General features: G+C 42.0%; 7 protein-coding genes across 7 annotated transcripts; 5 read left to right on the forward strand and 2 right to left on the reverse strand.

Annotated features, from left to right (window-relative positions):
• Positions 1 to 297: 297 nt before the first annotated feature.
• Positions 298 to 1,146, forward strand: PCOAH_00027640 (Uncharacterized protein; the record flags this gene model as incomplete). The annotated part of the gene is made up of 1 exon (XM_020059569.1): positions 298 to 1,146. One exon carries the CDS (start codon positions 298 to 300, stop codon positions 1,144 to 1,146), a length of 849 nt encoding a protein of 282 aa, XP_019914936.1.
• Positions 1,147 to 3,494: 2,348 nt separating this feature from the next.
• On the forward strand, positions 3,495 to 5,483 carry PCOAH_00027650 (Uncharacterized protein; the record flags this gene model as incomplete). Its single annotated transcript, XM_020059570.1, has 1 exon — positions 3,495 to 5,483. The coding sequence occupies one exon, from the start codon at positions 3,495 to 3,497 to the stop codon at positions 5,481 to 5,483; it is 1,989 nt and encodes a 662-aa protein (XP_019914801.1).
• Positions 5,484 to 6,574: 1,091 nt separating this feature from the next.
• Positions 6,575 to 7,717, forward strand: PCOAH_00027660 (Uncharacterized protein; the record flags this gene model as incomplete). Its single annotated transcript, XM_020059571.1, has 1 exon — positions 6,575 to 7,717. One exon carries the CDS (start codon positions 6,575 to 6,577, stop codon positions 7,715 to 7,717), a length of 1,143 nt encoding a protein of 380 aa, XP_019914942.1.
• A 1,079-nt stretch (positions 7,718 to 8,796) lies between these two features.
• On the reverse strand, positions 8,797 to 13,740 carry PCOAH_00027670 (Uncharacterized protein; the record flags this gene model as incomplete). Its single annotated transcript, XM_020059572.1, has 1 exon — positions 8,797 to 13,740. One exon carries the CDS (start codon positions 13,738 to 13,740, stop codon positions 8,797 to 8,799), a length of 4,944 nt encoding a protein of 1,647 aa, XP_019915092.1.
• A 5,087-nt stretch (positions 13,741 to 18,827) lies between these two features.
• PCOAH_00027680 (Uncharacterized protein) lies at positions 18,828 to 19,927 on the forward strand (the record flags this gene model as incomplete). The annotated part of the gene is made up of 2 exons (XM_020059573.1): positions 18,828 to 18,951; positions 19,086 to 19,927. The coding sequence occupies 2 exons, from the start codon at positions 18,828 to 18,830 to the stop codon at positions 19,925 to 19,927; spliced, it is 966 nt and encodes a 321-aa protein (XP_019915165.1).
• A 738-nt stretch (positions 19,928 to 20,665) lies between these two features.
• On the reverse strand, positions 20,666 to 21,667 carry PCOAH_00027690 (DNA-diDNA-directed RNA polymerase I; the record flags this gene model as incomplete). The annotated part of the gene is made up of 1 exon (XM_020059574.1): positions 20,666 to 21,667. The coding sequence occupies one exon, from the start codon at positions 21,665 to 21,667 to the stop codon at positions 20,666 to 20,668; it is 1,002 nt and encodes a 333-aa protein (XP_019915128.1).
• Positions 21,668 to 23,962: 2,295 nt separating this feature from the next.
• Positions 23,963 to 25,654, forward strand: PCOAH_00027700 (Translation initiation factor eif-1a; the record flags this gene model as incomplete). The annotated part of the gene is made up of 6 exons (XM_020059575.1): positions 23,963 to 24,012; positions 24,265 to 24,348; positions 24,593 to 24,677; positions 24,815 to 24,910; positions 25,072 to 25,252; positions 25,414 to 25,654. 6 exons carry the CDS (start codon positions 23,997 to 23,999, stop codon positions 25,417 to 25,419), a joined length of 468 nt encoding a protein of 155 aa, XP_019914717.1.
• Between the last annotated feature and the right edge of the window lie 138 nt (positions 25,655 to 25,792).

Raw genomic sequence — 25,792 nt, forward strand, 5'->3', positions numbered from 1 at the left:
ATTCAAGTGCGCAAATTGGGGAAAGCAAAGTAAAGGCGGCTTAATATATCCAACACATCACAGTCGTGTGCGCGGAACTCGCTGAACGCGCCGCTTTCGAGATTGTTGCAGAGGGCGCAGGAACGACGATCAAGCGGGAGCCTAAAAGAGGGATAACCAAATGGCTAGGAAACTGAACGACCAAACGAACTGATGCGTACGCAAAGGATAAGAAGCGAATATTACACACCTCAATATATAAGAAGCCATTTTAGAACCTCTAAACTGGGCCTTCCCTGGTGAACCTTCCCCATCAAAATGGAGTTAAAGATTTTTAGCTCCTTCCTCCCAAGGGGAAATATAAGCCACTGTGAAGATGCGCCACAAAGTGAACATGTACCAAAAGAGGAAAGCGCGCAGTCCCCCTTCGATGACACCAATGGAGGGAAGAACAACGACTCCATTCTTGATGTGATAAAAAAAATTCCCATAAATCCATTCATCGATAGCAATGAAAATTTGAATAAATACAAATACGGAGTGGAGAAAAAAGAAATTCAAAGGTACACAGGTGTTCAAGTATACGAAGAGGAAGATAAAGATCACAAAAAGAACCAACCAATAGATTACCCATTTCCTGTTAGCAAAAGTGTTATTTTCGAAAAGAACAAAGTGAACAAATCGGAGGATCGCATAAACATAAATTATAGTAACATAGCCGGTGACTTATATCCAGAGGAAGGATTTAAGACACCAAACAGAAAAAAGCATTTTTCTTCAGACTGGGAAATGCTACTAGCACATAATCATGGGCTGTACAATTTTAAAAACACAGACAATAACACCATTGTTAACAAAGACATGTATGCTTTAAATACTGAAAATGACATACGAAATAAATTAAATTTGTACGCGGACAGAATAAATGTTGATAACCCTAATGATGCTTGTAAATATTTGGCCATAGAGGAGTATAAATGCTTGCTAACTCATTCCTTCCACATGAACCCCGATGTCAGCAACCAAAAGTGCGTTAAGTGGTTTAATGAATATATGCAATGTAAGTGGGACGAGCACAAGCTAAATCATGGCTACAATTACATTGAAAATAGGAGAAATAAAAAATCCAAGGCATATATTGCGGCCCCCGATTATCAGTACTCATAAAGGGGAACATCGGAAGGGTAAGGCAAAACGTAGAAATGGTGCATTGCACAGGGGTAGCAAAAGTAACCATTTTTTTTCTTTTTTCTGTTTAATACATGGCGTTACTCCGCTCAGTGAATTAATTTGCAAGCACTTTCTTTCGTCCAAAATAACACAGAATGAGCGTCCCATATGGATGCGTCTTTTCTTTGTGCTAAACAAACAACTCCTTTTGAGCTACGTTTGCTCGCACATTATCATATGTGTCTGTCCAGTTGGATGCACATAGGGAAACATGCTCCCCCGAACTTTAATCGTCACAAAAAGTGATAACCTGTGCAGATTAGCCAACAGAGACGCACGTTGCAATCCACATGGTTTCCATCGAATAAGGAATATCTCATGGGGAGGGGGAGAATAAGAAAAAGGAACAACATCGGCGTGATGTACAAAATTCTGTGTCCAGTGCGGGAGTAGCCATTCTGCGACATTGTTATTTTTTTAATTTTTTTTTTTCCTCTTTCTTCATATTTTCTGAACAGCTAGCTAAAATGAAATAAAAATGTCACTCCATTTCGCCAAAATGTACAAAAAAAAAAAAAAAAAAACACACACACACACACATGTATATATTTGTGTACACTCTTATTGGTCTTATTTTTCCTTTAATGGGCAAGTAAATTCCCTCCCCATGATTGAGCCATTTGCGTGTACACAAATGTGCGTGTACATTGTTGCCTGCACAATTTGGCAACTGCTGTGTGAACAGGAGTGTATTCATATTTGTGCGCGTGAATTACACTGCTCAGGACAGAGGGAAAAACTGAGAGAGCAAAATTTCTGCTTTCTGCATGTGACATGGTGAAATTTACTTGTCCCAAAGGGGGCTCCCCCATTTGGTTCACCTGTCTGTATGCATGCAACATGTGTACGTATGACATGGTGGTAAGTGATGTGAATTGTTAAAAAATACTGTGGCATCATGTGGGGGATGCAACATAATAGAAACCGTGGAAGAGGGTCCCAAAAATGTCATTGAAAGTTCCAGCATGGTTGAGCCACGCGCTGCACATAAATGACATGATTGATGCCAGTCGGCCCCTGCCTCAAGTTGTTAGCCCGAATGTTGTAGCATGTTTCAAATTCGTTAACAGTGTGTTACAATTTTCATTGTTTTTTTCACTTTTTATTCGCATTTTTTTCCAAATATTTCTCCAACCGCTTTACCATTTTTTTCATCCTTCTCCCTGTATGTGCCAATTTTGCAGACCCACGCGCTCTTATCAGATGACTGACTGTCAACACATTTTCACGGCCATCACCTGGAAATTTGCTCGAGCGAGTAGATTGTTTCGCAAGTTCAATTCGTTCTCAAGTTAACCATTTTAAATGCAGACTTCATTTTGTACGCATGCACTTGCCATTTTTTGCATATCCAAGTTTTTTTTTTTTTTTTCCTTCGGCTTTGGACATGCACAAACATGTACACAACACTGACTGCGGGTGTATACGTATTTTTCCCCGAACATACATTTTTGACCGATACTTAAAGGAATTTTTTTTTTTTTTTTCAAATTACTTCGTACTTGTGAGAAACGGTGTGTCCGGGTAATGTCTTCTCCATTTGTGTTCTCACACACGTTGAGATTACATTTCTGTGAATTCCTACGCATATTATTACTACGTATACGTAACTGTGCACACACCCCTATTCGTTTGATTCTTTAATCACGCTAGCAAACATTTGTGTAATTATTAGAGCGAATTCCACATTTGATGCAACATATATGTGTGTCACTGAAATATCACCATTCGTCTTTTCCTGTGTCTACCTATTTCTTTACTCCTTTATGCAGTGGGACGATCGGGATTCGTTGCTGCCCCATAGCGAAGAAATCCATTTGAACTGCCTTTTTTGGTTCCTCCTGGTGTTTCCGTTTAGTAAGTACCCTCTGGGCAACCATAAAATTTTTTACTCGCTTCGATATGTGCTCATGTCAGTAAAGTTAAAAACTGTAGGAAGTTCAGTTTGTGCGCGAAGTGTGCTATCTTTCAATTTGACCCAGTCTTTGTGGACGCATTTGTGAGGACTTATTTGGTCAAACGGAGAAAAGATTCATTATCTCCACTTGGAACAACGCATGCATGTGTACATGTTATTGCCCAATTCAGGTGGACATCGGAAGGGATAAATACATGGTGACATTGCAACCGCACAGACACGAAGGAGAGACGATCACACCGATAGCCACCATTTTGTGTCTTTTCCGCTTCTTCCCTCCGTTTGCGTAGCACCGCATGGTGAGGGCAGAACATACTCTGAACATCACGTAGACGTACTATCCAACATAGAAACTAGTGGATCAAAAATGCATCTGGAAAAGGAAGACAACTACATTACAGATAAAAACAGGATCGAAGGTGCGAACAAATATATTTACACGAAATTCCCCACATTTGACCTTCACAAGAAAGTAAAAAATTACAACAACAAGATATCCGAATTGATGACAGAAAATGAAAAGTTAAAAAAGTATAAAAGTAATTTGGAGAAAAGAATCATAAGAGGTAACGAAAACTTTGAAGTCAATTTTATGAAGTATGAGCTAGCCATTTCGAATGCCTTACGTATTGGCTATTCATGCATATACCTGTGCAACGCACTAAGTAAAATTGTAGACAGGTATAAGGTAAGCGTCTTGAGGGAGCTACTCAGAAGAAGAGATCAATTTAAGAACAACCTCATCAAATCTTATATGAATAAAAACTCGTACGATAAGCTGTTCATAAATAGCATGGTTATGAAGATAGAGGGGGTGTATGAAAGGAACAGGCATTTTGTCACTACCGTTTTGGTAAATTTGGTGAAGAATAAGTTGAGAGATATTTTTAAATTGTTCGTCTGCAATGTTTTGGGGAATCCCACTGGGGGGGTCTACACCTTCAACTTCAACGGTTTGTCCTCAGGAAGGGAAAACTCAAACAGGGTAACATCCTCCAGAAGGGGGAATGGCCCCAATGTGGAGCTGACCATGGATGAAAGAATCCAATACACATCCGGGTTTATAAAATTAATGGACGTTTTAAAAAGTAAATTCTACGGAACTGTTAGAGTTTCCTTCATCAGTCTGAAGAGGCATAATGATGAGTACGATTTGTATGCACGTGGTGTGTGGAGGTCCTTCCCACTTAGCAAAAGGGAGAGCATCCAGTTTGGCAGGAACAGTGATGATGCGAAAAAAGGTGCAACCCGAAATTATGTAAGGGATAAGGGTAACAGTCGGAATGATAAACCATTTAGGAGTTATAACTCCTTGGTGGGTCAAAAATTAATTGCCAGAGGGGACATCGAGGATGATCGGTCCAACTTACAATTTGGCCGCTCAAGCAATAGCATCTATTTGCCCCACCCGAGTGACGTCTACAATTATCTGTACTACCAGGAACTGCTAAACGTTAAGGATAAGTTATCATCTAGGCTTATGGATGATGAAAATAGAGATCTGGTAAACTATATTAAATTTATGGAGACAAACGGGGAAGTATACTGTTTGAAGGGAAATGGGAAGGACAGGGGTTCATCGGTTGGGAATGCAACCAACCGGAGCAGCGCTATAGGGAACACGCCTATACGAAGTTGGTTAGGGCAGGGTGATAATCGCCCACGCGGGAAGGTAAATGAAATAATTCGCTCATTCTCTGACCAAGTGGGCACAGCACCAAATGATGTCAACATTGGTTTGAACGATCGGGGGGGTGATGATGTCTACAGGGGGAAAGTTGTAAATTTTTCCTTATTAGACGAAGGGGGTAATCAAAATGTAGATAACAATTTTTATGAGCATAAAAAAAAAGTCGAGTTTAATCTAAGGGGGAAGGTAAATTACAAGGACTCAGAAGGTTTGCGCAGATATGGATCTTATGGGGACGAAGCAAATATTCTGAACCGGTTAGGTGAAAATGGGGACGGGGTTCAATTCATGGCTAGTGAGGGGGGGTACTCCCCACCACTGGAGGAGGGAGGAGTGGATGGCGAGTATTGTGCAACTGATGGGGATTACACAAGGGACGGAAACTTCAAAACGATGGTTTCCTCCAGCGACATGGGAAACAATTCCAGGAGCATAATATCGCAGGGCAGTGAAGATACTGAGAATGCACCGGAGGATGAAACTTATGAGGACAATCCAGATTCGTGTGAGCAAAGTATTGTCAACATAAGGAAAGGGCTGAGTAGAATCCAGGACAAGAATTTTATATGGCTTGTAGGGGAAGGCCCACCGGATGATCTGGAAGTCAACCCCATGGGTCAGTACTACCTCGGGGAGGACGAGGGGTATGGTATGGACGTGGGGTGAGTCACGCAACATATTGTGCAGCTTTAGGAAGTGAAAAAGGTCCACCAAGGTTGGCGAAGCATTTGTGACGGTGGTGGTGGGTGACAACGCGGGGGAAGACCACATGTTTCGAGGTTCATATAATTTTTTTCCTTCCCCTTTTTTTGCATTTTTCACTTATTATTTTTTAAACGCTTCACATATGGAGTCACAAAGCTGTGGTGGGCTCCTTCCGATTGGGTAACACGAAGGGTTATCATTGAGTTATTTCCCGCCTGCAACAGCGGGGGGCATTTCACACACCTCTGGATAGTACGCGAATGTATGTACATTGGTAGGAGGTACACACAGGGGGGGGACCTCGTCTGTAGGAATTTATGTCCCTTGGCCATCCCCGTTTAACATGTTACTCCGTTTTTCCTTTTTTTTACGATGTTTGCCGTTCTTTTTATTACACATGTGAGTGCCTCTGACAGTTCTTTTCTTCCCCCAACTTGTTCCTATGCTGAAACCCGTGGTAAATGAGCTCTGATTTGGCTCATGCAGTTTGCAATTTCGCGTTCCACCCGAAGGGGGTTGACTTCATTGCGGTTTCAGGCACAACAACGTACATGTGAAACCGCCTTTAGTGGAAAAAAAATTAAATTCCTTCGTAAATTATAAATCCGAGTGTGTGCGTTAAAAGGGGGAGGAATAACCCTCAGGTGGGAAGAACTTTAACGGAAAGGAAGAAATGACAGAATTAAGTCAAATAACAAAAAAAAAAAGGGACTTTCTGTAGATGTACTACAAGAGGAGCTGCAAAAGCGTGTTCTCCATTTTGTGACGTAGTATAGGGGGCAGACTGTTTGTTCCTTTTTTTTTCTCTCTTTGCGGAGAATACATTTGGAGTAGGCGAAGAAAGGGAGAACCCCCTGTCGGGGAAGCGGCAGTATATTAACTTGGCAGTCTCGCTTTGCAGTTCTGGCAGCGGTATGCCTTTACCACTTGCGCGAACTATTTTTGCGCTTTTGTACGTAGTGAACCTTTGCAGGTGCTTCTTCCCTAATTCCGGAGGGGAATCCACAGGAACCCACAGACAGGGCGTACACCCAAGTGAAGGCGAAAAGCAAATGCGAAGTGTTCTGAGGAAGGGAAACATCACACATCTGTGTAACAAAATAAAATGTGCAAATTATATGCAATGGTATGAAGGTAGTAGAAGGCGAATAAGCAGTGCCACGGGGAGCATTGGAAAAAGGAGTCCACCTAGTAGCCGCCTCTTCAGCTCATTCGAAACAAAAATACCCGGAAGTTCAGTAGAACAAGTAATCGACGGAATAGCACTGACCGTTTATGATAATACAAATATATTCAAGGAGGAGACCAGTAGCACCCCAATAGTGTTAATTCACGGGTGCTATGGAAGCAAAAATAATTTTCGTGTTTTTAGCAAAAGCTTAAAAAGCAATAAAATTGTAACCCTGGACTTACGAAACCATGGCAACTCAAAACATACAGATAGTATGAAATATGAAGAAATGGAAAGTGATGTGAAAAAAGTTTTGGATGAGCTTCACATTAGGAAATGCTGTTTAGTTGGTTTCAGTTTAGGTGGGAAGGTATCCATGTACTGTGCGCTAAAAAACCAGTCTCTTTTTTCTCACCTAGTGGTGATGGACATCCTTCCCTTTGATTATAATGAAAAGAAATACCATGTGAAGCTTCCCTACAATATTAGCCATATGACAAAAATCCTTTTTAATATTAAGACAAAGCTGCGTCCGAGGAGTAAGGCCCAGTTTGTGGCCCACCTCCGAGCACAGGTCCCTGACATATCCAGCTCCTTCGAGCAGTTCATCTGCTCGTCGCTCAGGGAGGAAAAGGCAAAAGTGGGAAAAGCAGCTGGAGTGGTGGATAAGCCCATAGGTGGGACGGACTTCGTCGGTGCTGCGGACGCGATTGGCTGTTCGGAGGATCCTCCCGCTGAACAGCAAAACCTCGTGTGGAAAATTAACGTCGACACCATATTCAAAGAACTCCCCCACATTCTTAGCTTCCCACTAGATCACCAACAGTACAAGTATCACAACCCCTGCAGTTTCATAATCGGCACGAAGTCAGATTTAGTCTATACCATGCCGCAGTACGAATCCATTATACAGAATTACTTTCCCTCCAGCGAGAAATTTATTTTGCCTGACGCGACTCATACGGTTTATATTGACAATGCGAAGGAGTGTGCCGATATTGTTAATAGGACATTGCGTTTGTGATTTTTTTTTCTCTCTTTTTTTTTTTTTTTTTTTCCGCTTTATTGTGTTGGTTTCCCCCTCTTGCGGTAATTACACATGGTAGGTTTTCCATCATCGGGGGAACCACCCGTTTAGCGATCACCCCATTCGTGCGAATAGGGCGTACACATCGATGTTGTGATTTGAACGGAGCTCTGCAGGTATCGTTTTATTATTATTATTTTTTTTTTTTTTCCAAGTTTGTAAATATGTATTCGTCCTTGGACGGGTGCAAATCTCGTCCGCCATAACACAACAGGGGGGTTACCCTTCGGATGAACGGCCTATATCTGTTCTTTACGGTGACAACAAGGGGAGTGTTAAAATATGCGCAACTCAGTCTTTATAAAGCTCACTTTATTGAAGATTTTAAGTTTTTACCTTAAAAAAAATGGCAACATGGTGACGTGAAATGACTGAAGGGTTGCATGTACAATGGGAGGCGGGGCAATGCGTCCCCACGACAACACAGAACAACAAAAAGGGCGCACCGAGGAGGCGTGCCCAAGAACAACTTGTGCGGGGGAACAAATGATTAGGCGAATACGTATGCAAGTAAATCCGTGCACAGAAGCATTACTGTGCAGATGAGTAAATACATACTTGCACATACTCACACGAAACAACGCAAATGGGTGAACAAGGAAACACTCATGTATGTAAAAAGGGGGGTAAATGGAAATGCAAATAAATATATATATGTATGTGTATCTTTGCATGCCGGAATGGCTGCTCTTTGCCGGGTTCCGCGCTAGCCGGCACGCCCAGCTACATAGACACTGACGCAGGGGAGGGTTACAACAGAGTCAGTCACTCTTTTCTTCGTAAAAACAAAGGAAGCATTTTCCTGCTTAGTGAAATGGAGAGGGGGGTACCGTTCGGCGTGGTTGCTTTTCCACCTGGAAGAGTATTCCGTTTTTCTTTTTCCACCAGGTTGATATGCACAAGTTAGCCTATACACCAGTTCATATACTTCCACTGCTTTATGTACCAACTCTATATGGCAATAAAAAAAAAAAAATAACCGTGCCTTCCCCCTGACATGCACCTGCCGCGGCTCGCTAGATATTCCCAAGAAGTACGTTATTGTTCTCACTTACAATGGAGCTGTTAAAGGTGAGGTTGTTATGGACACCGTTACTCCCCTCCGCGTCCTTATTCTTGCGGCAATTCTTCCCAAATATTGTTTGGCCTTTAACTTTGGAAAGTCTAACTTTGATTGCCCAGAATTTAGACTTATAAAAACCATGTGTCTTTGCAGAGAAGGATTTATAGTAACGCTTGCCGTTGTCGTACCAGGAGGCAATCCAGCTTCTCTTGTCCCAATAAACTCCTGCAACATCACATTTGAGATCATCGGGGTTCTCCAAGTTAGGCCCTTCTTTATCGGATAACTCTAACAGGTACTCAAATTCGCTTTCATTTTTTATAATTTTGGCATTGGTTCTATTGACCGTTCCATATTTTTTTATATTTTTTTTTTCCACACTTTTGTTGTTACTGGTTGTATTTCTTTTGCTTCCTTTTTTTCTCTTGGTGGTGTTTGCTGATGTGTTATTTGCGTTTAGGGATCCGTCATTGTTTTCATTTTTCACGTATTGCATGAATTCCTTTGCGTTTGGAAATTTGGCCATGGATAGAGGGTCTCCGTTTCGGGGGTGTGTATCCATACTGCTGTTGTTTATAACGTTGGGGATGCCGTTACTGAAGGGGGTGGCGCTGCGGTGGCCACAGTTGGTATGGTTTGCCCGGTCTGTACCATCACCGTGTCCTTTATACTGGGGAAGCGCATTATACAGTTCGACTTTGCCATACGCGTGGAGCAATTCCAGGGCGTCCTTCGAAAGCGCACCAGGTAAGACTGCGATGTTTGTTTTCATGCCGTTTTTTTCTCTGTCATAAAGGTGGGTACTATCTTGCACGGTGTTGCTATTTCCATGGTTGTACATTTCCCTCTGGAGAGCATACTCATGTTGTATTTTCCTGCCACCTTTTCCATTTTCACCTTTCGTTTGGATCCTCCTTAAATGATCATCACAAGATGAGTAGACGTGGGCCAAATCTTTGACGTATTGATTGTTGCTGTTTATGTTATTCATTCCGTATATGGATCTACCGTCTTTGCAATTATTTTTTACATGTGCAGAGAGACCATTTTCGAAGTTATCCTGGGCAAAGTGGTCATGCCTTTTCATCGGTCCTTCGTTGTGGTTGCTCACCTGGGTAACTGCATACCTGTAGTTGCTATTGCCACTGCTGTCACTGCTGTTTAGGTCGTTATAAATACTCGGTGGAACAGTTGCAGGGAGAGGAGCAGAAACTTTGTCCACTTGATTATTCTGCGAAAACATTTTCAAATTGTTGCTGTTCTGAAATGCACTTTTCAAATCGTACACATTCGGGTTGCCATTACTTTCCCATATGTTCATGGAGTGAGGATAATCCGAGTTCAACTTACAACAGAGGTCGTCCAACTTTACGCACACTGTGTAGATTGTGTCGAACCATTGGCTGTATTTATCGTCTGTGAAATCTACGTTACTGCAGGTGTCTACTTCTTTGGTGTTGTTGCGCATAGTGTGGTTGTTCAGGCCGTTGTTATATGCGCCGTTTACCTCGCACTGATTCCCCAGGGTATCGTTATGTGCACAGCTAATTAGATTTCGCTGATCGTGGAAATTCATCATGTTTTGCGGGTTTATTTCTTCCTTAAAATTGCGACCATTCATCTGATTGTTTTGGTTGTATAGGACGTGCTGGTGGTGGTACAGATCGTCACGCGTGCTCTCTTCGTTCGAGTCGTCCACGTGGTGCATGCCGCTAAGCAATTCTCCCACGGATTCGTGCTCACTCAGCTTGTTCAGGATAATGTCCTTACCAACAGTTCCGATATTGCCACTTTGCATGCATCTCATGGTGGTGTCTAGATTTACATTTTTCACCATGCGATCGCTACTCACGTGACCACCGTTTGGCTTATGCATACTACTGATGGCTACCTCTTCGGTAATTTTTTTAAAAATCATTTCTTTGTTCCTTTCCATGGACATGTTACCTTCTTCGATCACATCATTAACGATCGTATCTTGACTAATTTTTCTCATCACCATTTCGTTGTTCCTATATTCCATGTGGTCGTTTTCATTGTCCTGAATGGTGGTGTCTTCACTTGTTTTTTTTTTAATTATTTGTCTGGGGATGGTGTCAAGTGGAAGTTCCCTATGAACCGGATTGTTCGTCCTGATTTGCTCATTCAGGTAATTTTCCAGCTGCTCGACGTTCATGAAGACGGCAGCTCCCTGATCGCTCACGCCGTTTAGGTCGCTTTCACTACGTAGACTAGTTCCGCTCTGATGGGCGTTTGCCACATCCGCTGTTTTGGGACTTGTCAAAGGAAGCTCCCTTGCCAGGTCATCATCGATAAGTCCATTCGTTCCATAGGATAGGTGTCCCATAAGCTCTTCTCCTTGGTCCTCTGATCCTAATGTGCACATGTCTACGTGATCATTTATGGTGGCGCCGTTTTTTAGATTTTTCATAGGGGGATCCTTCTGCAAGTTGTTCTCTCCTACCGGTTCGACACTGCTGCGGTGGTTTGTGGAAAAGGTGTTTGTCCCTTGGTCTATGGCGAAAGGTTGGGTGTCGGATGGGAACTGCTTCGAGTTTTGCCTCTGCATCTGCTTATTGCTCAGGCCCTGGTTCAGGTTTCCCAGCGGCACCTCGTTGAAGCTCATGCTGCTTATATCGGGGGAAGAACTGCCTGCGGGGTTTGGCGCGTGCGCGGTTTCCTCCATCGGTGTGTGAAGTGCGACTTGCGTGGTTTCCACTCTTGGTGTGCCTTTTTGACCTTTGGAATTTTTCTCACTGGACGCGATTTTTTCGCTTTTAAAGTTTTCCGCCCTTTTTTCACACTTTCCACTTATTTCACGCTGTACACCTACTTCGTGTTCCACAGCTATTTCCTGTTCTACACCTATTTTGGGCTCTGTTTTATTTTCTATTTCAAGGTTGCTTACAATTGTATGGCTGCTTAATTTTTTTTCATTTGCGCTTCTACTTATGTTTGTTTCATCTTTTCCATCTTTTCCGTTTTTTTCCCCCCTCGGCAATTCCCCTTCAGCGTTACACACATCGAAATGTGTCCATTGCAATTTTTTCACTGGTGCATGCGCATGTGTGACCTCATCCGGTGGGGATATTCCACTTTCTGCATGCGTTTCTGGAGGAATAGCGTCCATTTTGGAATACACCGAGGTAGGCATTATGTTAGCATTTCCTATTCTTGCCAGGTCGTGAATTTCATCACATGTATTTTCTGGTGCGTTAGGAGTAGTACACACGTTCGGTGGGGCGTTTGCATGCACGATCCCGTTTGGTGGAAGGGCAATATCGCATGGCTGTAAAACATCGCTTGGTGTTTCCCTTCCTGTAGTGGCTTGCTCACGGGGCACACCTTCCGTTGCGTGTGCAGCTATCAATTCGCTAGATGGCATGGGTGCGCATGCATTTATATTTGGCTTGTTGGCCCCTACCACATCGACCTTTACCGCATTAAACCCTAGTGCATCGCACGGGGGACTACTCATTTTACTTCCCTCAAATTCGTTAGCATCACAGTTTTCACCCCCCTGGTGGTTACACATTAAGGCATTATTAACGGGGCTAGAAAAATTAATTTTTTTTTTGGCGTTACTTAAAAGGGAATCATCGCCTACCTCTGTAATGTCTCTTTTTTTTTTGTATTCATTTTGGGTTATTTCACGATTGGCCCATTTTTGACTATTCACTTCGATTTGGTTCGCAGCTCCTTCGCTGCTTCCCATGCTGTCACTACTTCTACTGGCATCAGTGCCTAGACTACCACAATTTATTGCCTCATCGGAGGGGGCGCTAACTCTTGGCCCATTTTCCTTCTCTATCACCTCGTCATTATTCTTATATTTTCCATTTTGCTTCTCCTGTATGTTAAAATTTTCCTCTTTTTTTTTTTCCTCCTCGGCTGATGCGATTGTTAATTTGTTCGCGATCCCATCATTCGAGTTATTTTCAGAAGAGGGTCTGACTTCCTCGCCTTCTCCGTGTGTTTGCTTGGAGTTACTGCTGAATGTATTTACCTGAGCAGGTTCGTACTGATTATCCGAACTGATCAGTACGTTTGGCTCCTCCTGAATGGGCGATAAAATTTCCCTATCAGCATCGCAGTAATCACCACGTGGGTCCTCCCCTGGGAACGCTTCACCTTCGATAGGTACATTCCTCATACATTCCACCTCTACTGCTTCCCTCTCTCGTTGTCCAAAAAGTGTATAATCATTGACATCGTTCGAATGACTTCTTTCTGAATGGTCATTTTCTCCCCACGCGGGTTGAGTAATTTCCTTTGTTATTTTGCTATGCTCTTCTTGGGGGGTCCATTTGACACATCCATCCGCTTGCTCCTCTTCGATTTGTCCGACGTGCAAATTGTTTTTGTTCACTTCGAAGGGTTGCTTGTCTTCCACGGGGGGTGCGGCTTCGCCCTGGTTAGCTCCGCGATCATTTGTGTGGTTACCCGGGTGGTCATTCATAGGTCCACTTTGGTAGTCATTTGATTGATCACTTCCTCCCGCAAGGGTACCTGCGTCACCCTGATCTCGTTCAACATTTTGGGGAGGGACTTCCATCCCTCTCAACGCCGAGTTCGACAAAGTATTGACACACGAGTCGTGCCCCTCAAGGCGAATGTCATTGTTTGCACTCACTTGTTCACACATGTGTCCTTCCTTTACCAGGCTAACATTCGAGTTGGTAGATTCTTCCGCAGATCCGTGTTCACTGGTTTGCATATATGAACTAGCCGCTTCCCCCAGATTAGTAACCTCACTGTAACATCCCAATGTCTGCAGCTCTTTCATTTTGCATTCATATGTAGGGTCTCCGGCTGGTAGATCCTTCTTAGTGTCCTTCATATTTCCTTGGTCTCCCTCACCTTCTATGCCATTGGTCCAGTTAGATAAGTTACTCATTTTAGTTAATATCGGTGTGTACGCTCAGTGGGTCCTCCTTCGTAGTGTCACACATGAGACTTAATCGGAGGAGACACGTAAAAGTTAAGTGACGGGATGGTAGTAATTTTACAATGATACCTCGTACGTTATTTCGTTGTCTTCTTTGGTTCACCTATTCGAAGGGGCGTTTCTGCAGTGCTGCACATGTATCTTCCTGTATGTATGTGTTCCTGCGTGTTCCTGCGTGTGCGTACTTGTCGTCTCCACGCGGATGCCGACGTGAGTCGTCCTTTGGCTCTCCCCTTATTGGTTTTTTACTGTGTGTATTTTTTTATAGATTTTTTTCAACGTATCAATCTTACTCTCCCTCAACGAACATACAATTTGCGCCTTCCCAAGTGGTGTGTACAAGTGGGTACCTACAGTGACCGGTTCTGTTGGGATGGTATATTTTCCACTTCACATGTGGAAGTTATCGAATCGATGATTAGAAGCATAAACTGTGCAACTTGTACAACGAACAGGAAAAAAAAAAAAAAAAAAAAAGATGGCTTGACAAATGCAGGTGCATCGAACTATGATTGTCCCCGCTAAAGTAAACCCAGTTCGACACGCGCTTGCATGTGAATAAGTCTATAACGGTCGCCCCTCTCGTGACGATTTTTTATCGTCTCCCCTTATCGCGCCTTTTGAGAGAAGTTGCTGCAAGGCGTGAATGCTACAATACACACATGCGAATAGGGGTCTCGTGAGGAACGAGGGATACTGTGCATGCACATCCGCACGTATGAGAAGATACGCCGTTGTGAGAGTGAACAGGCGCTTTTACAAAAAAAGTTCACACATCAAGGTGTGCACATGTAACTGTCGTCGTAGTTGTAGGCGCAGGTGTGTGCACATAAACATACACATTCGCACACACATACAAGCACAAGGAAAAATAGTTAATTAAAAAATTGTCCCACAACTTCTTTTCCTTCAAGAAGAGGTGTGAAAGTTCAACAAACTAATTAGTTTTTTTTTTTTTTTTTCAAATGAGCAAACTTAATTTTTTACAGCTAATTTAATTAAACCCGACATGTAAAAAAAAAAAAAAAAAAAAAAAAAAAAAATATGCAACAAGCTCGATTAATCTATATGGTTCACATGTCATACTTTGCGTGCGCGTAAAAATAAGAATTATTTTTTCTTTCTTATTTATTTTTAAAATTTAGCAGATCATGCAAATGAAAGAAAAAAAAAGGAGGGGGAGACAGAGAAGAAGAGAAGGAAAAGATCTATTTTAATTTAATTTGAATTTGACTGTGTTTTTAAATAGCAGCAGTCATGTGGGGAATTACGCGAATGCATACACGTGTGTGTGTGTATATGTGTATATTCCTACACGTACACGTGCACGGGATGGTTGAAAAATTTACAAATGGGATGCAGGTGTGGGGGCAAATTAACAAATGGAGAATGGCCAAACGCGTCGACCGGTGCGACAGAGAACAAAGGCGTAAAACAAGGGCGTAAAACAAGGGCGTAAAACAAGGGCATAAAACAAGCGTGTAAAACAAAGGTGTAAAACAAGAGCGTAGAATAAGGGACAAATAACAAATGAAAAGAATAAGGGTATAGAACGGCAAGAACAAGGGCCAGCAGCGACCATGTAGCAACGAACAACTATCGTGGAGCGCGGGAAAAGCTGCTGAATTAACAAACCCGTTCCTGCGTGTTAGGGGGATTGCCGTTCCGCATGGTCCTCGAGGGGAAAATGCGAACTGCGAATTACATGGAACCACACAAAAGGGAACACACAGTGTGGATGCACACAAACGCGCGAGCTAACATAGTGTGTGCAGGTGTAAAAGCATAAGCACACGAATGAGAACGCGAAAAAGAGCGTACGGATAAGTACACACTCGTAATAAAGGGGTGTGTAAGTATACGGCACACTTCACTAACCACAAATGAGTTGGCTAAATGGAGGAAATAAAATCATCGCTTTTCAGTTGCGTAAATGTTACATGTTGCCAATACTTTCCCTTTTTTTTTTTACAACATATTAATAAAATAAAGTAAAATGTGATGAAATGTGATAAAAGAAAAAAAAAAAAAAAAGAACAGATTTAACAAATCAGCGAGTTGTGAAAAAATCTTAAAGAAATGGATAATGCAAATAATTCCATTTTCACAGGAAAAGTCAATTCATTAATTACACAAATTTGGGGTAGATTCAAACGTGAGAATATGTTCAGGGGGGTGGGGGTTCCTTTTTTTCTATTTGCTTATATTTATTTACTTGCATTTAGCTGTACGTATTAATATACACTTATGTTTACTTGTTTATCTGTTCTTTTTTTTTTTTTTTTTTCCCCATAACTGTATTTTTTGCCGTGGAATCATAGAACGCGAAGTTAAAAAAAAAAAAAAAAACCAAAAAAAAAAAAAACAGGCTGCATGGACGAGTGGGGGTATAAAGCACAGTAGATGTTTTCTTTGGAAGGGAAAAAGGCAGAAGAAGGTGCAGGAGAGGCGGAAAAATAAGGGGAAAATAGGGGTGGCATCACCGTTTCACACCACCCCGCCGTTCCGAGTTGCAATTGCCGCATGTGCCACGGGAACCGGGAAGCGCGAATTGCGAATTGTAAATTTAGGGCTACTCTTTTTAGCTTACCTTTTCCCGGTCACACTTTTCACGGCGCGAATTACACTTGAAAACTGTTTTTCCCTATTGACAAATAGGAGGACCACGACGTGGAAATTCCAACATGGGGGGTTTAAAAATGCGAATGTTCGCCACAGGGGGCGTCAGAGGCAGTTTAGGAGATTGGGGTTGCCGTGAGAGCGTGGTGTAACTGTGCCTGCGGCGTGTTTTCCCGCCCCTCTCGGTGCCTCGCTCACCCCGCCCATTTTACACATAAGTTGAGCGCCTCCCCGCAGAATAAGAAAAAATGAAAAAATGGAAAAAAGAAAAAAATTAAAGAGAGCAAAAATTGTGTTAAATGGAAAAAAAAAAAAAATTAAGAAGAACAAAAAATGGAAAACATGGAAAAACACACCAGGGTAAAGGTTGCCAACTGGTAAATTTGACCCCCCCCCAGAACAAGGGGATGGTCCCCGCGGCGGAGGCGCTTGGAAACGTCCACTCAAGGGTGCCCGATTTTTTGGTCTGCTTCTACCTAACCCTAATTTTGATTTCCGTGAACAGTGCGCAGAAAGGCGTTCCTTTTTTTTTTTTTTTACGTAAAAGGAAAAGGGAAAAAAAAAAAAAAAAAAAGAGCTAAGTCAAAATCACCGCAGTTCGTCCCAATTCGCCCAAATTTAATAACACAAATTACGCATGGACACAAAGAGGTTACCAAAAAAAAAAAAATAAAGGAGTTCTTCCTTTTGGCCATTTCCAGTCAGGTGGAACATGCCCAATTGGGGAGTCATTTCGTTATCTGAGTTCCTACATGCTCCGAGCCAAATACGTGTGCGAGGGGTTACCATTTTTGTGCGTTCCGTGGTAGGGGCCATACATGTGCGGCTTAAGTGAACTTACACGAATCGGAAAATGGGCAGTCCCTTTCCCCAGTTGGTTCACTTTGATCGTTCTGTTTGTTCTGTTCTGATTTGTTCTATGTTGTTCTACCTTTTTTTTTTTTTTTTTTTTTTTTTCGCTTCACTTGGGCGAGGGAAAAGGAAAAAAAAAAAAATACGCAGACGCATCAATATATGTCATGTTATTCCTTTTTAATCGAGTGGAGGATGAGGAAAAATGACTTTACGCAAAGGACCATAGGGTGTGTTTCCCTCCGCAGTGGAGTAATGTCCAGGTGTAATAATATCATTCACGTGTGCAGAGCGAAGTGACGGGGAACCCTCTGAAGAGGTCGGTGTGTTGCATGGAAAAACATAAAAACAGGCATTAGTGTTGACCTTCCAAAGGTAGGAAAGGAGGGTTATGCATCTGTCGGGGAGTAAACGAACAGGCGCAAATTAACTGTTAACTGGGACCTAAATGGCGACCTACGGGGTTGACTCAACCCCCATTCACCTCGCCTTTGGTGAGCACGCAGGGGGGTGTAACTACATGATTGAGTGCACAGTGGCATAATTTTATTGGCATGCATTCAATTTTTTGCGAAAAAAAAAAAAAATATAATTTCCGAAGTGCTAAAATATGTGTTGTTCATACACATTTTGCATGTAAGAGGGGGAAGAACGAAATCCGCTTTGCCGGTAAAAAACGATCGGGCGAAAAGGGACAACTGGGTTGTAAAGTACGCTGCCCTGACAGGGGTATTGATGCTTTTTCAGGTGAGTGTCATCTTTGAAAGCTACATGCATTTGACGATGTATAATTCCCTTTTATGTGTGAATATTTATCTGTGTTGTATGAACCGAACGGTATGCTACTAAATGGGAAGACTGCCAACCGGGTTGTTGCCAGGAAGGAGGAGGGGTAAACATACACAAAGCAATGGCATATAAGTGCACTTCTGTATAACCTGTTTGAGGATGCCAACATAGATATGGATCACCTGAGAGGGAAGTCAGCTAATCTAACCACACCCATAGCATACGGATGGAAATCCTCATTTGGGAAAGGTTTCATATATGAGTTTCCTTTGGTGTGCATACAGGTTCGGGTTGCCAAGAAAGAGTGGGGGGAGGTGGAGCTCCCTCATAATGTGAGAGCTTATGTGCGCAATTGGGTAACAGAGGTTGAACGATTTTTACAGCATTGCACAATTTTGAACAGTTGAAAAATTTGAACATTTTGAAAGTTTTGAAAAGTTCGAAAATTTTGAAAAGTTTGAAAGTTCCGAAAAGTTTGCACAATTTGAGCAATTTCGAACAGGTTTTACAACTTTTTTGGCCCCACGTTAAGATTTATTTTTTTTTATTTTTTTTTTATTTTCACTTCCGTGCATGTGCCTTTGCGTAAGCGCAATATATGCATTTGATTTGCCAGATTTTTCGTTTTTCCTTTTTTGACTTTCTTTATTGTAAGCCTTTTATAGCGCGAAAGCGCAAAGAAGAAGCTGGGGAAAGTGACACTAATTGCAACGAACTGCGAGGAAACTAAGGATGTATATATGTATATGAACATCCCGCCCCCCCCCTGGACTAAAATGAAGTTATATTTCTTTTCCTTCGCGTTGGTTTACCTCCTCCTGGTAAACAATGTCAACTGCCTCTTCAAGAAATTGATCAGTGGGTTTTACTGCAACGATGAGAACTGCTACGGAATTTTAGGTAAGACGAGCGGGGGAAAATAAGTGCATGACAGTCCTACGAATGGCTGTCTCCACCGCGGGGGAAGTGCGAATCGAGGTCAAACGTTGTTCCCCCCAGTCATACGCGAACGTCAAAAATTTTTTTCCCTGCAGGTGTGAACGAAAAAGCGAGTGTTAACGAGATCAGGTCGTCTTACCACAGGCACCTGATGAACATGAAAAATAGCTACGACTTGGAAAAGAAAAAAAGAATTGTCAAGGCATACACCGTTCTGGCCAACAAACAAACGAGAAAATACTATGATTATTTTTTGAAAAACCCAAACAGTTTCCTCAATGTGATCTACTTCCTTTTTTATTATGTGTTCAAGCTGATAAAGGTGATAATTGCGTTAATAATTATAGGCTTCCTTTTATGTGGTTTCCAATATTTGAACAATAAGTATGAAATGAAGAGGCGGGTGCAGAAGCTGTCCAAAAATAAAGCTTTTAAGAAGGAGGTGCAAAATAGGATAGGGGTAAAGCATCCCGATTTCCGCACCTATGACATGGCAATGAAGAGAAAGGTAGAAGAAGACATCGAAGTTGAAGTGGCACATGAGATGGGACTTATATACAAGAAAAAGGATGAACAGTTTGCCTTCTCCGACTTAATAATCGTTAAGCTGTTCATTCTTCCGAAGCAAATTATCTGCTATATTCTCTGGAACATCAAGTGGTTGATAAAGTACCACATTTTAAATGATGAATATGATGAAGGGGATAAATTATACATTACGAGGAAGTGCCTGAATATTCCTGCGTATAGGTGGGAGGCCCTCTCGGAGGAGGATAAGAAAATACTCTTGAAAAAGAAACTTTGGGTGAAGGAAATTCAGGACGAGTTTTTTGAGGAACAAATGGAGAAGGAGCGACTGAACAAGATCTCCAGCGCCAAGTATAAGAAGCAGATGCGCATGAAGAAGAAGGGAACCAGCTTTAACTACAACGATTAGAATGTGTGTGTCAAGGGGTGAACATGATCTCGTGTCCAGTTCGTTGGGGCGTTGCATCTGCGTTTCGTCTTAACTTGTTCTTTCTTAGCGGCTGCACGGGGGGATCGCAGGTCAAAGGTTTTTTTTTTTTTTTCGCTTTCTCCATTTCGCTAACTTTTTTTGATCAGCGCCCATTCATGTGACTAGCATGACGTAACGAAACTGGGCGTACCCTCCAACGTGCCATTATTCGTTCCATTCTGGAGAAACATCTCCCGAAAAAAAAAGGAGTTCGCCCCTCTCAGGGGTGCGTCCCACCCGGTAGACAACTGCGCGGACGGAGAAGGTAACGTATGTGCCATAACATTTCCGATACGCATCGGAAGGGGGGCTTTATAAGAGTGCAACTCTATTTTATGTTCTACCCATCCTGGCACCTTACAACCGCGGATGGAATTTTTAAAAAGGGGTAATTACAAATGATGGCAAAAAGAAAAGATGAGGGGGGAGTTATTAAAAACACAAACATATGGGAAAAAAGGAGCAATTTTAGCCGAATTGATCGTGGAGGGAAACAAATAGAAGAGCACATTTTCCGCGTGGAAAATCAAACTATGGCAGGAAAAAAAAAAAAAAAAAGGGTTAAAACGAGGGAGGGGCCCCAAAAATTACACACGCCTCCAACGTTGGCATTTCCACGGTTGTAACTTCTACCAATTGTGCTTCTCCACATTGCGATGGGTAGGTGGACATCGTATGTTATGTCTTAGTCTGATCCTCCAACACCTCCTTGACGCTGACCACCTTGTCCTTCAGGATGAGGAGCGCCTTCCTGAAGATGTCCGCCGAGGAGAAGCAGCCCGTGGATTCGATTGTAAAAATAAAATGATTTTTGACCTTTTCGAAGGATATTTTTTTAGGGTACTTTTCTATGCACACTCTGCAGGATGAGCAATTTAAGGGATTTTTGGCAACCAAGGTGTCACTGTCCTCCACATCGAAGACATTCTTTGGGCAAATGTTTACCAGGTCTTGTTTTTCTTCCTTGGTAAAATTCTCACAAGTATTAAAAGAGAACGCAGGGTACATTTTATACACGGCAGTACAAACAGGAGACCATTTAGCATGCGTCTTCCCAATCCCTTTCTCCAAAAAGCAAATCAATTCTATCTCCTGTCCGTTACTTAATTTTGTGATTAATATATTATCGTCGACAACTCTGGGTGGATTTTTCTGAAAGCGTACTTTTTGTTGTTCATTAATGGGACACCATTTTAGGTCCCTTGAGTAAATGCTCTGGGACGTTTCGCTACTTCCAGCTTTTTTCGTAAACTTTACATGAAGTTTAAAACAAAAACAATTTAGGTGATTATATTTTTCGTACTCTTCTTTGAAGTTTATCAAATCAGCGTCAAACTTAAATGGGATTAATCCCAAACGGTGGCACAAAATTTCATCGGCAATTATTCCAGTGTTTTGAAAAATGTTAACCTTTTCTATAGCGATGGTGGGTACCTCTGCCAACATTATTCTTCTCAGGGCATTTGCAATGGATACGTTTAAATTTTTTATTTCCAGGATTAGTAAGTTTTCTTCATTTTTGTGCATCTTCATTTCCAGATTTTTTTCAAATTCGTTTATATCAAACATGTGTTCATTTTCGGACAGGAAATACGATCCGTAGAAATTTGTTGTCGTTGCGTTTCGGGGTCCCTCCTCCTTCAGCTTCACGAAGTTATCCCTGAATTTCACGCCCTTCATCTTGTCTCCTGTGTGGCCTGTCACGGGGGAAGCGTTTTCACGGTGAGTAGCACACGAAATGTGCAGCGCGGAATTAAGCAATAAAACGATGTACCCTTCGTGCAAGTTGATACGCACAGTACAACTTCACGCGGGGGACTCTCCCAAACCGCCCACACGGTGGAGTCTCCTTTTCGGTCCGCTCAGTTATACCTTTCTTTTTTGCGTCCTTGGATGGGGCACTTCAGCTGGGTTTCCCTCGTAGCTGCGCGTTTTATTTGTCCGTGTTATGTGACAATTTTACGGCGATGCTGTGGCAACTGTGTGTAGATTACGTGACTACACTCCCTTGATGTGCCTTCCCTTGTGCCCTTTTTTTACAACGTTCCGTTAAGACGTCACGAAAGTTCGCACAATGTAGAAGCAGATATAAATTATTGCACATCTGTACCACTACATACGCACGCGTGGGGTAGAAACCTCAGTTTTTGCGGCCCTGGGAGTGCCTACGCCTGGTGGCCATTTTTGAGCGCCTCTCAGCGGGTGGCCATCCGGGCAAAAATATGTTGCAACGCGGGGAAAACGAGCAGGACAGGAAAAACGGGCAACGCACAGCGGTTCGGGCACAGAACGATGGAATACAAATTTATGCAAAATGGTTTTCCCCTTGTGCATGATTTTTCTTCCTTCAAAAGGTCTCTATGCAAACGTTGGACGTACAAATCTGGCGCTTATGCGTTTATGTACAGGCAACGGAGCTAAATCATGGCGAAGCGATTAACACGCCGCGGGGGAAAAAGAGAAAAAAAGCGTTCCTCGTCCTTTTCCTTTCGCGTATGCAATGCGGCAACGCAAGGAATTCTTTTTTCCCCTATGTAACATTTTATGCGAACAAGACGGTTTTTTCTTTCATTAAAATGATCGCAGTTATTTTAAAAAAAAGAAGGAATTCCAGAATGGTCGCCGGGTTGGGTACTTTCGCATTATTCAGCTATTTGCAGGAAAAAAAAAGGGGGGCGAAAAGAAAACTGACGAAAAATGGGGAAAAAAAAAATCGTCGCATCAGATAACCTTCATCATGCACTAAGGCAGTACGGCTGCAATATATTATATGCTCGCATATATGCCACCATAGGGACTATATATGCAACCCTCCCCTTTGCTATATCCCTAAGGTTGGCTTCTGAGGAAACGGATAAGCTTAGTAATCACATTATTGCGCCCCAATACGACGCCTTTTTTTTTAACGGCACTATGACTTAGATATGGCAATGGTATATAAAATAGCAATCTAATAAAGCAAAAAGTGCTTGTTTTTTTTTTCCTTCCAGTTGCTTTTTCGCTGTTTTCCGCCCCCACGCATCCTTTTTTTTTTTTTTTTTCCTGCTTCACCCATTTGTATATAATACCGCATATATTATTATATGCACAATTGCATTTTCTCCTTTTGCAAACTTGTTATAGGGTGCCTCTTTACTATTGCCGATATAGTGGCTCTCAGTGCTATGCAATTTTTGCCGCAGCAATTTTATCCGCCATTCTGCATTTTGAAATTTGCCCATGCCGACGTTCCGTGAGAAAAAAGCATTTTATGATTATATGTATACATGGCTGCCACAGCGGGTAGGTACCATATACCACGTTATGTGCAAGTAACTAGTACATATGCTTGCGCAAATAGGAGGAGCATTTATTTATATTTACTCATTTAGCTGCCAATCATTTTTTAAAATTTGCCCTTCGTCATTTTTCCCCTTTTGAGGCATCCAAATAATAAATGTAACTTTACATTTGCGCGCTTGTGCGGCTTACAGCGTAAAATTCATCTGACCATGTTATGAAAAAAAAAAAAAACATAACTATTTTGAGTATATATATATATTTCTTTAATTTGATTTATTGAAATGTAAAGAGGAAGGAATATAAGTAGATAGAACTCGTTTATTTTAATTAGATTAAATTTCCTTCCCCGAGGGGAAAACAATTTTTCTACCCTTTTGGGAAAAAACGCCTACGATTTTGTACAAATAATACACAAGAGGACTAGTTCCTGTTGTATCGCCGCGTAGAAAAAGAAATAAAATATAAAAACTAAGCAGCAACTTTTTTCGTCAGTCAATACGTAATAAGGCAGACTCGTAAATTCCAGCGCGCATGCAGCCTCCTCCCCCTCCCTTCCTACACTACCAGTTGTCGCACGTTCATCTGCTCATCTGCAAGTTATCACAGGCGCACATGCAACAGTTTAAATTGTGAACCTTTTACACTGTCAGAACAGAAAAAGGAAGACAAGCAACTCACCGTAGTTGAAAATTTCATCGGGAAATTTTTTTATGTGAGCTTTTAGAAGATGCCAAAGAATAAAGGTTAAGACCGTTACGTTTTTTGGAGCGCAGCCCCTTTGGGGGGCAACACCCAGTGTGTACTGATGAGACGTATAATTATTCCCACTCTACACACATAGAACGTACTTTGCAGAAAGTACCCCCATTGGGGGCACATCATATTTACCAGTTGTATGCAGCCCCGGGAGGCATGCTTTTTTAAAAGGGAAACACGTGCTTATGTACAAATTTATTTCACTTTTTTTTCTTTTTTTTTACAAAAATTATGAGCAGGTAAGGGAGGAAAAAACAGAAGGAGAGGAAAAAATGACAACGAAGGGGAGAAGCGGGAATTGCTCTACAAGGAGGAAGACCAAGGTTACATTTGCATATCACAGAGAGAGCGAGGGCTGTTTGTCTAATCACATGAATGAACGTCGTTATTCTCTCGTGTCCATGTCTTTATGGACATGTGTGCTAGTCCGTTGAAAGGAAGTCGTAGCGTAGAGGATCCCATGCACTGTTGACTTCCGCACCCATGAATATGCGAATACAGCACCCTTTAGGCGAGAAAAAAAAAAAACGTAAAAAAAATTCGGTGCCTTCTCCTTTCCTTTTGTAGAATACGCACAAGTGTTAAGGATGTTGGGGAATGGCCGATTGGAGGCCCACTGCTTTGACGGGGTGAAGCGACTCTGTCATATTAGGTACGTTCTGAAAAGGCATCAAAAGAAAGAAAAAAAAAAGTACACATGGTTTATGTCCAAACGTGTGCGCGCCGCGTAGGTACGTGCAGTTTAAGGTTATATGGTGGTGAAATATCCAATTTTTTTTTCCATTTTAGGGGGAAAATGAGAAAGAGGGTTTGGATAAACTCTGGTGACATCATTTTAGTATCCCTGCGGGACTATCAAGACAGCAAGGCGGACGTCATTGCAAAGTAATTAAGAACATTTGAGAGGGACTAGTCCATCGTAGCTGACTCCATTAGACCTACCCCCTTTTTGCTGCGTGCGTTCACATATATAAATGGGAAAAAAATATAAAATAAAAATGTAAACCCAATTTGCATGGCTTTCCCTTTTTTCCTCCCCTACGTAGATACACACCTGACGAGGCAAGAAGCCTGAAAACGCACGGAGAATTGCCCGAAACGGCCAAAATTAACGAAACGGATATTTTCGATGACGACGCACAGAACGGAGTCGAATTTTTGGACGATGAATCTGACGAGGAGGCCCAAGAAGAAATGAACAACGCGAAAAAATTGGAAATAGAAGACGTAAGTGGAGGAGTTAACAACGGAGGGGGGGAAAAGCAAACCCCCCTATCTACACCCAGGATGATGAACGTGTGCACATGTGTATGCATATGTATGTAAGAAGTTTGCACTTCCTTTGGATGTATTTACCCATTTTTCTTTTTTGCTTTCCCTTTTTGCAGATATAACGACAACGAGAGGGGACCAGAAGATGCCCACAATTTGTATTCACATGTGCGTCGCGGAAGAATCGAATTAATTATTTTCCGTTTTGTTTGACAGCGCTGCATGTTGATGTGTGCATGTGTGTGTTGTCCTCGTGCCACAGTTGCCCTTTTTTAAAAAATATACCTTTATCAATTTTTTTATTTTTTGTAGCTCCTTTTTTTTTTTTCCTCCATAATGTACATATTTAAACCAAACACATATGTCACGCGTATTAGCAAAAAAAATAAAATAAAATAAAGTCATAAAAAAAATGAAGCCAAAATGGCAAGCATAAAGACAATCCCGCAAAATGTTACGTAACGCGGGGATGGTCCGTACTAGGGAATTATGCGC

The sequence above is a fragment of the Plasmodium coatneyi genome, chromosome 9 (assembly GCF_001680005.1).
Source record: "Plasmodium coatneyi strain Hackeri chromosome 9, complete sequence".
Classification (NCBI taxonomy): Eukaryota; Apicomplexa; class Aconoidasida; order Haemosporida; family Plasmodiidae; genus Plasmodium; species Plasmodium coatneyi.